We start from the raw sequence: 13,672 nt of genomic DNA on the forward strand, positions 1-13,672 counted from the left end.
CTCACCTAACAGCAACTATATTCATTTAATTCCTTGGTCTGCATCATCAGCTCTCCTGAAAATGCAGGTGGAGGGAAGAAAGGATTAGAAAGGCAAGGAAGAAAAAGTAGAATCGACCCTATTTGCATATGCTGGCAAACAATAGGCAGAACACACCATCCAGACTGCAGTGAGAGTGACTGGGCTCATGGCGCAATCCTCATGACAGCGTGACTAGATTGAGTGGAAACAGCAGAAGCCTGCACAGGCAGTCAGACTCACTGCCTAAGGTGTTCATGAAGGTGCTTCACTGCTGGAAAAGCATTTCTGTTCCTATTCACCATGTCCATCAGATTCTTGGTTACCATTAAGAGGAAAAAGAAGTAAGTAATAGCAGCATCGATGGAAAGGCTTTGTCACAGTGAGGATGACAGTATGTTTTTAACTTGCCACCACCTGTAAAATGTTAGCTGTTACTAAAAGCATCCATCTCAGACAGTGTTAAAAGCACAGCTCAGTACAAAAATGGTATCACAATTTTTCTGTCCTTTGGGTAGTCTTCAAATTTCTCAAGGTACCATCTGTAAAACAAAGACAGAAATCTGATGAGTATAGAGTCTTCCAAATGCTGTTGAGGACATTAAGTGATTGTACAATGTGTTCAATTTAATCCATATATTTTCTGTCTACAAACAAAAAATATGCCTTTAGAACTACTCTGGATACAAAAATGGCATTTACTACACTCGTCTTAACAACATCTAATCATCAACTCCAAAAAAACTACGTTGTTCTGCCAGCAATGGGAAATCAAACCTACAGATGTGGTGAGAGCAGTCAGGGAAGGAATAACCTGTTCTTTAAAAATGTATGTTGTTATGCATCCTGAGTATTTGCATTTCAGAACTAGAGGGGGAAGAAATTAAACTAAAACCATGTAATTGCCTAATGACTTCACACAGAAGCACGGGTTACTTCACATAGTAATGACTCTGCATAGAAACATCTTCAGTTCCAAAGGATTTGGATAATCAAACAGAACATGACAAACGTTACACTAGCCTTACTGCTAATACCTTTCAAAGACATCAGTATTTTCAAATCCAGACAATTAACAAAGAAGAAATACATAGCACTATTAAATGTTATTATTTGTCTTTCTGCCTTGGATAACAAACGCATTTACTCTCATTTTCAAATACTTATTCTTCCGCTCCTCTGCAATAAAAGAATTAACTTCACCCGGGCTTCTCAAAGGTGCAGATATTCATGTTATCAATAGCTAACTGCAAGATCAAAGCTGGAATAAGCAGAGGACAAAACATGCAATGCACAATAACCTGCAGCTGTGGAATACCATCATTACACTATTTTCCCGTTTCAGTAATTTATTCTAAGTTTTTTAAACTAAACAGACTGCAGTAAAATGTTTCTTCACTTACATGGATTTGTTATTTTTATTTGTTTGGGGTTTTCTTCTTGTATCCCTCTTTTGTTTTTATGCATTTTTCCATTAGTGCAAATTACTTCCTTTAACAACATTTAGCTTTTCCTAATGGTCTGAAAGAGTGCCACCGAGGCTTAGGATTGATGGAAACGAACAATGGAATTTGAACCTGAAGAGCATAATATATAAAGACACACCGAGGAACCTGGCATTGCTTAGCCTGGCAAGGAGGAGACTAAGGGGCCCTGTTACTGCTACCTACAGGTGCTGCCTACAGGTCATGGAAGGGGAATTACTTAAGACAACGGAGCAAAGTTATAACTGAAATGCCAACTCTTGCAGCTGGAATGCAGTGGCCCCAAGCAAAAGTGCAGGGTGGAGACTGCCTGGCTAGATAGCAGTTGTGCACAAAGGGACATGGACATCCTGGTGACAAGTGAAGGATGAGTCAATAATGCATCCCTGCAATGATGAAGGCCAAGTGCACATTGGCCTGCCTTAAAAAGTACAGAGCCACTAAGTCAAAGGAAGGGCTTATTCTGTGCACCATTTAGCAGCTGAGAGCATGCATCTGCATTACTGCCTCCAGTTGTTGGCTTCCTGTGCAACAACGATATCCACAAAGTGGAGAAAAATCCAGCAGATGGTCAGTAAGACAACTCATAGCTGGAACATATAAGAGACATGAAGAGCACTAGGTTTGTTCAGCCTAGAAAAGAAGCAAGGAGGCACATCTAATTGCATTCTTCCATCACCTATTGTGATATTAAAGAGAAGGCAAAGCCATACCTTTCCTGGAGGCACACACCAGGAGATAAAGGTTGCAACATGGAATATTCCAAGTGGTCATAAGGAAAAACCCTCTTCCCCATGAGAATAAGGAAAATCCTGTTTCAGCACTTTACCAGAGATGTGCTGAAGCCTCCACCCTTGAAGACACTCAGAACTCAACTGGATGAGGCCCTGGGCAAAAGGGCAGTTGTAGGTCACACCCAAGATACTCTGCAACTCTACTCACTAATAGCAGGTGATAAAATAAGAAATGATGGTCAATAGGTGACAGGTCAGGAAGGTTCAGGTTGGACAGTACAAAAAACTTTGTTAATTGGGAGGGTAATACAGACCTAGAACACCCTACAGACAAGGTGCAGGAAAACCCGTTTGTGGAAATTTTCAGGACTCCACTAGATGTACCCATGGCTGCCCCCACAGATAGTCAGCAATGGCATTTTTTCAACCTATTTCTCTCCATATATTCAGGCTTATTTCCTGTTATTCCACTAAGTTTTAGCATGAGAACCAAAGCAGGAAGCTGAGAATAACCAAAATAAGATTAACATGTTCAAATTCCTTTAAACATGCTATTCCTTAAAGAGAATCAAGAGACTACTCTCCACAAACTATGGTCCTTTAACAAGAAAGCTACATTATGAATACAGTACATTAGCAGTCAAACTGTTTAGAGTAGAGACTTTACTATTATGTACTAGAACTGTTTTCATATTGTCCATTCACTTGATCATAGGCAATATGATAGAGACTTGGCTATAAAACATGCCTATTAAAGACTACTTTAGAGTGATTTTCAAAATTTTAATAATGTAGAAACCAGTTCAAGCAGGAAGGGAAAATAGAGTATGTGATTATTTAAGACAATACTGCCAAACTTGTCCATAATTTTTACAGATTCAGGATGAACTACCTTCATTTAAACATTATTTTGACCACCTCATTGTACATCGTGTGTGTTTATGCTCAGTACTATTCTGCTGAAATTCTGCAGTGCTTATTCTTCTCAGAGTATTCTCTATCATATTCTCCCCTACAGCAGCAGTCTCTTTCACAAGACTTGCTCTGCAACATTGCTATGGGATGAGGCATAATTCGTGAAATGTAAATGCAGTGTGGCAGAGACAACAGAAATTATAAAACAAAAACCACTTACTGATGGTGTTGCCTTGCCCTTGAACCCAAGATGAAAAGAGTACACAATGCAAATGCAAGGCTTTCAGTGGTGTCACAGGCAAGGGCAAACCCAAACCACTCCAGGATCTCTCCAAAAAAGTTGGCTCCACTGACATACTCAAACATTCCTCCTGAAAGCAGGACAGAGTTATTTCAAAAGCACCTTAATCAATATGTCCAGTGCTATCTTTTACTGTACATCAAATAAGAGCTACATCACCAATGTCTCTATATAATTTTAAAGGCAGTGGAAGCAGTGTTTTTCAGTTCAAGCTGTGCTATGAAGGATCACTTCAGGCCTCTTTCTAGGACAGACCTTCTCCAGGTCCATTTTTCCTCTTTAAATAATGAAAGAAAAGCAGATTTACTAGTATCAGAAGCAAGTACGTGCCTTTGTAAATAGTTACTTAACAATGACATCAAACTGTCTCTTTGATCGTAAAATTTTTTTTTAATATGTAAATATAGAGGACATGCTCCCCTTGAGTCTCAGAAAATACTCACAGGGTTAGTTAGCCTACAATGTTTCATTTCTTTAAATACTTCAGAAATTAAGTTAATTATGAACAATATTATTATTATTATGAAGTAATGTCCCAAATTTATTCTCTAGCTTAAAATGTGTTGCCCTTTTGTTCCCATTCCTCATGAGGTCTACTGCTTCAGCTCTGATACTCAGTGAAAAAAGTAACTGTCAGTCTGCATTAAATCTGTTGTACAGACAATTATGGATAAACAATTGGTACTCACATGTCAGGCATTTATAAAATAAGAACTTTCACCCCAATTCCAAAGTCAGCATACAAATCGATAACATCTCAGTATGCGTTTTACCAGTGGAACTAAACAAACAAGTATTTGGCAACTGTAATAAAGGACATGTTTTGACTTTGCTTTAATTGCTCTACCCTCTTAACAAAAGAGGGGTGAATTTTTAGCACTTAAACTGGATAAGCAACATCAAAAAGACCAGCTCCCCCTGATCTCACAGCAAATGACATCTTATTTACTTCAGAACTTTTTTTGTGCACTGAACACAGTACAGTATGTTCATATTCTTTTTTTACATGAGCACTTGGATTTACATCTATTAAAATTATAAGTTATCTTCTGAGTGAAAAACAGTCTACTGCCTTATATATCTTAATTCTTCCAGTCATATTAAAAAAAACCTTAACAACCAAGAAAAAGCAACAACTAACAAAAAAACCCAGAGAAACAAAATTCAGAGATAGTATTATTTTTCTTCTCTCAGTGACTGTAATGTATCTGAAAGAGTCTAATGTTTCCAAAAGCATCAATAAACTTTAACACTTCAATAGGCTCCATAAGAAAAATCTTTCATATTCTCCATTTTCCGATGAAGGCCAGAATTCATAGTGCCCTACTTTGTTTGGATTTCTGTCCTCCTTTTACTGTGTCTCCCTTTCCACAGTAGTTGCTGCTCTCTGATTACCTAAGGTACCTCTCTCTTCACACATGGGACGTTAGATGGGCCAGCCATTGAGTACTTTCTGCATTCCCCTCCTGCCTCAACACTGGGTTGGTAATTTAGGTCTTCTTTCTCCACCCTCCTGCAGATTCTCAGAAAAGTTGTGGAATGCTGTGACATTTTTATCCCTTTTTAAAAATACAGCCAAAGTTGGTTTAAGAAGTCCAAAGAGTTGCACAGGCCAAGCGATATCATGAAACAGACTCCTTACAATATTTGGCTTAAGAGGAAAAAAATAAAATGAGCCTCTTCTCCAGTCCCAGCTTTCTTTACCACTTCTCATATGAAAGATACTACTTTTGCCATTTTAATCTCTGTACCCTTTTTTACTTACCTCTTGGTATCTTGTAACCAGTTTCCCCTGGTTTTCTCAGATTTCTGAGAATATGATCAGAATGAATATTAATTGCCATGCCAAGCAACCACCCTATAAAACCTGAAAAGAAATATTAAAAGTATATCTTTAGTACACTGAGTGAAAGCACCCTTTCAAAAAAACTACAGTCAAGTATAACATGTTAGTCATATCAGCTTAAAGCAGTAGTAATGTAAGCAGTATAAACAACTCTGGTGACAGACTGAGCTTTTCAGTCAGCAGAGCTCACAGTAATCGAGAGCTCCCTAGACAGGAAATAGTACCACAAGTATGAAGCTTATTCTTATGTTTCTAGGCTTATATAAATGTATGCACAGGCACATATGCAGATGTAATGTGTGTAATTCCCTAACATCCACATAGAAAAACAAATATGCTAACACTTTAAACACTGAAAGAAACAGCCATTCTCATTCTTCCCAAAGGGACACATTTTAGCCCCACTCTCCTTTTCTATTTTTGCTGATAACATACCAGAATTTCCGCAACAGAATTTTGTGCAACAAAAGGAATAAAATCATGAAGGAGTTAATGTACCATTTACTTGTGTCATTCAGCAAAATGGTTTAGCCATTTACACCAGGCTTTCATAGAAACTGAGACTGTTGTCACATTCGGCATCCTTATGTCTTGTTGCCATAACTATGGGATAAATCAAAAGGAATTTAGGATTGAAATTCCTTATTTTCACCCTTTGGCAATATGTTATCTATGGTATCTTCCTTTGAAGGCAGCCTTCCTTGCTACTAGGAGCAGATTTGGGGTTTGAAGATAGATCCAGTGTTGTTTTGAAGCCACCTCCAAAGTTACCAGTTTTACTTACCAAGAATACGCCAGTATTTTCTAGGACAAAGTCACTTCACGTGCCAGATAAAGAAACCTTTGCCTTTTTGCACCCATAACTTCAGTCTTTCAGGTGGCTCTTTTTCAATATAGAGAAATTAAGGAGCGTGATCATCTCAGCAAAAGCACTAACTGTATGTCCAAGTGTATAAGGCCACATTGCAAGACTGGTAGGTTGTCAGAGCACACTCCACCAAGACTTAAGCTACCTTTCCCAGTGAAGCTACAGATGTCTGAGAAGCAAGGTCCACTTACAAGCTGTTAGGCAGTTTTCTTCTCTCAAGCCCTTGTGAGCTTAAAGGGCCTAGCGGTCTGCTTCCACATGTATTGGGAGGAAATGACTGCTCTGTAAAAAAACTGAGGTGTCTGCGTGAAAGCTCTCTCCATTATTTGCCCATACAAATAAAAAAAGTTGTTTAACTTGTTACTGTCTGCTTACACTGTAAAACTAATAGCAGAATTTAGTCCTGTGAATAAGCATGTTTGTTAACCTTTTCTTTATACAGCACAGCAAGTTTCTATTAGCAATCAAGGTGTGCAGATGCTATACATAAAGTGCCTTTTGAAGTAAAATTTTACTTATCAACTATATAATCAATGTAAATACATCATGACATAGATTAGATATTCTATATTTTATTATTAGATATACTATAGTTTATACTTTATATCTACAATGTTATGATTTATTATATATTAGATATACTATAATTTTAGTGAATGTTTCCTGTGCATCTGCTTGTAAATTAGTATATGAACTCTTCCGATAATGTAGAAAGGCCGGAGCTTGCTTTAAAAATGTCAAATTACTACAGAAGATGAGTTTGATCCTGCACATTTTTACCTCTCTGACTTGAAAACTGCAAAATGGCAGAAGGAAACAATCACATCTCTTTGTGGACAACAAACCAACAAATGTAGGCTATTTTCACAAAACACCTCTTCAATTTCAAGGCCCCCTTTCCTCTAAGGCACTGCATAACCATGTTCCCTGCACCCATACTCCGTGGGCAATCACTGAACATGCCAAGTTGGAAGGGACCCACAAGGATCATCAAGCTCAAATCTCAGCCCTGCACAGGACCATCCCCATGTGCCTGAGAGTATTGTCCAAATGCTTCTTGAGCTGTCAGGGTTGGCGCTCCTCCTCTGTCCTAATCCTCAGATTCCCAGCACAGCAGAGTCCTAGGACTCTACAAAACCAAGAGCTGGTTCTGCCCCACAATTCGCATGACTTGGCTACCAGCACAGGGAAACATGGACATATAAACAGGAAGGGAGCCACTGCATGTTACATCAGATTTTCAGATCCACAGGATACACCACACAACACGGATGACCTCAAGAGACTATTAAGAGGCTTTTTCCTTCATCAGGATAAACCTGGAGGTGAAGGCTTGTGCACGTACTAGGTGAACATTTGCGTAAGGAGGACGGTAACTAGGTCTACACTAGCAGACAACCTGGTGCAACAGAAGAGCATTGTGTGCTTGCCCATGTAGAATTTCACACAAAAAGACCTACTGTTGTGCTGCAGGCTATTCCAGAGTGACAGGAGGGTAGCTGCTATCTGGCTCACCTTCCCTCTCCAAGTTTCAAGAATATGCAGTGGAAGATGCTGTGCAGACACATCAGGAGGCCAGTTTCTACAGCTGCACTGAGAACATCAAATAAACATTTCAGGTGAACCAGCGCCTTATCTCAGACCCTGTGGTTACTTTCCAACAATGCACATGATAATCTAGAATATACAGATGTCTGTAGATACTAGGAGAGATACAGGCTAATCTACATCCCCGGACTATGAGATAATATCTAGACATCCCTCGACTACGTGATCATACCCAGATATGGACAATGCGCACGCGCTCGAGATCATACCCAGATATGGACAATGCACATGCGCTCTTCGTGTCTGTTCTGTGAAAAGAGCAGAGGTGGCACATGTGCTTGCTTGCCTGACTGTCAGACAAAAAGCTTCATGCAACAGATGAGGTTCAGTCACCTGAACCTTCTGAGTTACAGGTGCTGCTCTGCTTTGTAGAACTGCTACTGAGGAAAGTTTTTAATGCACAGAAGGGTTAGCCATCAACATTCGAAGTAGGTAGCTGAATGGGGTTTAAAGGAGTAAGAAAAGACACATGGTATATTGCAAAGAGTTTGAAGAAGCTAAAGCAAGCAAAGAAAGGAAGGGGTTTCCAACTAGAAGCACAGACAGATTAGGAAAGAACACCAGGGTGAAGCACACAGGTGTATGTGTCCCTTTTTGCAGCATTCACTGCTTCAGGGTATCATGGGCTCTCTTGGTAAGTTCACAAGCTGTTTGTTGGCACACGTGTAAGGTACATGCTGAAAGACTGTGAAGTTGTTCCCACATAGGTTTGCAAACTCATGGTGCTGCATTTGAAGCAGAACATTCCCATTTCCTCTGAAAACAGCTGTGTTCACTGCTCTGAACCAAACCAACACACAGTCCAGAGAAACCATGAGGGAATCACATCAAAGTTACATTCCTGATCCAAATCAATTGCTGGTGTAGATATAAGCTATTACATTTCCAGAGTTAACTCCTAAATGCCTGAAAACAATCAAACTGTAATAAGGCTCCAGACAGAACATAGCAGTTGTTTGAAACCTCTCGCCATGACGGTTAATCAGCCTGACTTTTCCAAATTGCTGTCTTCACTGCAAATTTATCTCATTTCAGCTTCTGGCTGTTGAACCATGGTTGGCTGCTACTTTTAGACACTCTCTCATTTATCTTCCACATGTAACTCCACACAGCTTAAGAAACATCTTGCTAGCCCTCAGCAAATAAGCTTTCTTGCTGTTGTTGTTTGTTAATATTCTAGTAACTTTTTCTAGTAATTTTAAAAGGAGGCTTAAAGACACTGCCAGATGTTTTGGAAAAACTAGAACATAATAGTCCAGTTGTTCAGGGAGTACAGCCACTTTGGCATTTGAGTTGACCAAAGCCACAAGCATAAACTGCAGATATTTGGAGGCACCCAGCTAGGATGAATACCAAATAGCAATTATAAATTGCTAAGATCCAATTATGTTGACGTGTACTACAAAACAACATTAAAAAAAATCCCAAAAGGTACTCTAGTTACAGGAATAAAATAAAAAACAAGTCTGCAGTTTGGTTGTTTCACAGCCATGCCAAATTTTATAAAAAGATTTGTTGTACTAACACTCTCAAAAAAGTCAGCAGTAGTCATACCATGAAAATGGTTGCTATGTGTACCAGGAATCTTGGTTTTCTTAGTTTTTAGGATAACTTAGGGTTAGGATTGCTTTTTAAAGCAATAGTTTGAATTATAATAATCACAAAAGCAACACTTCATTTATGTTTAGCAGTACTAGAAATATATATAAGCATATATTCCAGACTGGTATTACCTGCACAAAAAGCAAACAATCAAAATAAAACCATAATAAAAACCCCACAAATACAAATCAAACTAATTCATACACCGAAGTATTCATAACTGAAGTCAGAGGAACCTAACTATTATCATTTATACATTTGCATCTTTCAGAAATCCTTGATAAACTCAAAAAAAATAAACCAAGGAAATATGAATAAGAGTCTTATTAATTTGATTTTTTTTAAAAGATCTTTCAGTAAAGAAGAATTGATTCATGGCTTCTTAATCATAATTTGTTCACAGCACTGTATTGAGATATCTTTTGATTAATGTACTAAACTAGGCATCAGAGCCTTCAACGGTTTTGATGAACAGATCTTTTAACCATTTTTTTTGCTGGATCCCAGTTTAAGGAGACTGGAAATTTGAAACTACCAAGAAAATTTCAAGTATATCCAAGTGCCTAGCACCCACTGAAGTCATTCCCTTGTACCTCAATTTCTCCATTTTTAGTGCACAAGCAGTACTGCCTCCTAATCTTGGCAAGAGAACCTCCTTTGATTTAAGTTTCTTCAGTCTTATAGTCATGATAGCATTTAGCACAGGGGTCCTCCACTGTTATCCACAATAACACTGTAATAAGGACAAAACCTTCTTTTTCTTGTTATAAAAGGTTTGAGAAATCCTGGAGAAACACTAACTTGCTCTGGCTACAGAATAAAAACAAGAAGGGTACTTCTTCAGATCAAGGATCTACACAGCCCAGTTCTCCACCTTTGACTGATAAGGCAAAATATTCTGATTTATCTTCAGATGAAAGAGATCTTTCGGTAAAGATTTCATTAGAAAATGATACTATGATTTTGATGGTCAACAAAAGTAGATGCTTAGGAAACAAAAAAATATGGTGACAGTACTTTGTCACTAGGCATCTTAGCCTTTTCATCATATCCATGACTTCAACTATAAATAAATGTAACCTCCCTTCCAGATTGGGAGTGAATGATCAATCCCTCCACCCGGTTCCTTGTAGGCCAGTTTCGTCCTTTGACAAAGCTCACCCCTATTACAAGGGCGCGCGCGCGCGCGTGTGTGTGTGTATCACCTTGTAAATATCCTGATACCAAGGTCTTCTGGCGTTAGCAGTAGTATCCCGGTAGTTAGCAATCACCCTCGCTAGATTTTTACTCCACGAGTTTGTTTACTTCAGTTTGATCTACATGTTACATAGAAAAACTACTTTGTTTGTTCTAAACATGCATGCTGCTGGTTCCATGTGAGGCTTCAAGTTTCTACATTGAAAAAATACATAACAATATTTCTTTTGGTGTTAAAGAGTAAAGATGACAGTCAGTTCACCCAGCACTGATACTGTGGAAAGAAATGTCAGTTCACAGTTCTAAAGTAAAAAAAAGTTAAAGGCTTCCAGATACACCAATAAGAGAAATACCTATGAGAATACTTACAAAATGGCATTGAAGATACAATAAAATTACAATTAAAAGCTGTGAAGACAAAGGAAAATTACACCTTAAGTTTTCATAACATTATTTGACTCACCTGTAATGAAGCGTGGATCTTTCAACCAGCCCGGAGGGTAAGTTGCATAGTTGCTTAAGCTTCGGCCCTGCAAGTATCCATTGAAAACACAGAACAGAAGTGCTAACACAAAAGTGACAAATGGTGTTGGTTTTCCTTCACGGATCAGAAAAGGAAATATGAGTGCCCTGTACGAAATAAGGAATGAAAATTTATTGTATTAACAAACCAAAGAGAGAGTCTTGAAGTCCAAAAACTGTAATCCATAGTCCACGCTATCCTACTTTTCAAATTCTCAGCATTAGAGGCTTTGGTCCCTGTTCTAAAGGACAGTTGCACTTGCTTTAACACCTAAACATCATTTTGTTGCCTAACTGGAATTACAAGATCAGACCTCTCTCTCTGTATGACAGAAATTTTGAACTTTGTATCCAAGGCAATTACTTTGATGAGAGGAGTAATGGTAACTGATGTTAAGCACAACCTATTTTTATCCTCCTTTGTTCCTAAATCCTCAGTAGTATCATCAAGCTTTCTGAAATGAGCCAAGTCTCACAATCCCTACGCCAAATCCCCCAGCACTTCTAGGGGGGGAAAGGCAATGCCCTTAAAATTAACCTAATTGAGCTCAGTTTCCTCCCTACCTTAAAAGTCACTTTAAAACCCTAATTGCTTCACCTCTACCATTTTGGTCTACCCTATGATGCCTGCTAAACACATGACGAACCCACAATTGCCATCCCATTTGGAAAAGGAATCTTGATTGCTTTTCCTGGGGGATTATGGGAATAAACCAACAAGCTCTAAACAAGATCAGGTGAATGTGAATGTGCTTGTGACCTTTCTGGTGCAACAAGCCAACTCCCAATTGCCTATTGATTTAATTACAATCTGTAGTGAAACAGGACGAGGATTGCTGAAGCCTGAGCATTTTTCACATGTTTTCCATCTACCCAAGGACTAGTGCTTCAAAGTAGTCTTTCCAAAGGAAGCACAACCATAACAGCTTTCAAGAAAGAGTAACAAATTCATTAATAGGATTATTTAAAGCATGCTACATTACAACAAAAGGAACTGGAAAATAGAGGTCTCTTCCAGTCTACACTCACTTACAGAATAGTCCCTTAGTCTGGCAGTCACAACAAGCAACTGGAAAAAACAAACTGCAGCACAGTGCAGCTTGCTCTACAAACCTTTGTCTCATGTTCCTAGCTATATCCAGACATCAAGGATGAGTTAAGATCCCATGCAAAAGCTATTATCTTTACTCTTAACAGAAAAAGGAGCAAAGACACAGTCCTGGGTTTTCAAAACCAGCCACCAGGCCAATCACGTTGCATCCTTCTCTGTTGTGAGGATGTGAAATACTTTCAGTCAAAAGCACCAACCTCTCTCATTCAGCACCAGAAAACAACAGTGTATCAGCCACATATGGAGCTTAACATAACCTGACAAATCTATTGCTCCTGTATTAGTAATGTTGCAAAATTGCTCGTAGAGTATGACCAGTAGACACTGTCCGTAACTTGAAGAGAACGGCAAAATCTTACCCGAGCTCCAGCTAAGCTGCCTTCTCCAAGAAGTTTTACTAAATACCCAAGTTGACTACAGGGCAACATGGAGCACTGGGCCTAGGATTTGCTAGTATTTTAATGAATCATTGAATATCTTGAGCTGGAGAAAACCCTCATCCAGTCCAACTCCTTCAACGAACACTATGTTGAAAGACCGTGTTAAGAAACATAACTGAAAATAGCCACTGTCTCACAGCATTAAAATTATATGAGTACAGAGTGCTGAACTTCCCTTGTTTTCAACACTAGGTCCCTTCAGGCAGTCTGATCAAGCCCTTGCTGACACGGGGGTCGCCACCCGAGGTACAGCTGCAGCGCAGGGATGGAGCAGCAGCCGAGGGAGCATCGAACATCGCGTTTGCACGCCCGAGCACCGCCTCGCACAGCGACACACGGCAGCCAGCACCGCTCCGCCACGGCTCCGCGCCCAGCTCCCGCAACAACGCACAACATCCTAACGCAGCGAAGCCCGAAAGACGTCAGTGATTGTGATATTAAATAACAAGAGCTAATTAACTGGAGCACCTCAACCCCTTCGGTCTGGAGGCAGCAGCCAGGCGTTTCTATGAAGACTGACCTCTTCTCCCGCCCCGGCAGCGCTGCCAAGGAGCCCCCCCCAGACGCCCCGGCGGTGCCCTCGCCCCGCCCGCACCTGTGCGCGTAGTGGAGGACGAAGCAGCCCAGCAGGACACGGTTAGCCGGGGCGGCGATGGCCTCCCCACCGCAGGCGGCGAGCCCGATCGGGACGAGGAGGGAGGGCAGCTCCTGCAGCGCCCAGGCAACGCGGGCGGGCAGCAGCGAGCCGAAGCGCCGCGTGGAGTACCGGCCGTAGGGCATAGGGATGAAACAGAGCAGCAGGGCAGAGCCAGCACCCAGCGCCATCAGCCCATAGGAGAAGAGCTCCAGCAGCCGCCGCTCCTCGGGGCCCTCTACCCTTTTCCAGAAGCCGCAAACACCATGGCAGCCCGCGCACTCCGCCATCACCAACTCCACCGACACCGAGCCCCATCGCCCCCCGCCGCCCCTACTCATCACCCGCCCGGCGCCCCGCCCACCGCGCACCACGGACCAATCGGCGTCGGG

The 13,672-nt window shown here is 40.5% G+C and overlaps 1 protein-coding gene across 1 annotated transcript; it reads right to left on the reverse strand.

Moving 5' to 3' along the window:
- Positions 1-401: 401 nt before the first annotated feature.
- On the reverse strand, positions 402-13,621 carry SRD5A1 (steroid 5 alpha-reductase 1). Its single transcript, XM_027743254.2, has 5 exons — positions 13,242-13,621; positions 11,037-11,203; positions 5,218-5,319; positions 3,372-3,522; positions 402-560 (listed from the first exon to the last, which is right to left on the reverse strand). The coding sequence occupies exons 1-5, from the start codon at positions 13,619-13,621 to the stop codon at positions 494-496; spliced, it is 867 nt and encodes a 288-aa protein (XP_027599055.1). The 3' UTR covers positions 402-493.
- Positions 13,622-13,672: the final 51 nt, after the last annotated feature.

This window comes from Pipra filicauda, unplaced genomic scaffold (genome assembly GCF_003945595.2).
Source record: "Pipra filicauda isolate LSUMZ 115617 unplaced genomic scaffold, ASM394559v2 scaffold514_size685291_pilon, whole genome shotgun sequence".
Classification (NCBI taxonomy): domain Eukaryota; kingdom Metazoa; phylum Chordata; class Aves; order Passeriformes; family Pipridae; genus Pipra; species Pipra filicauda.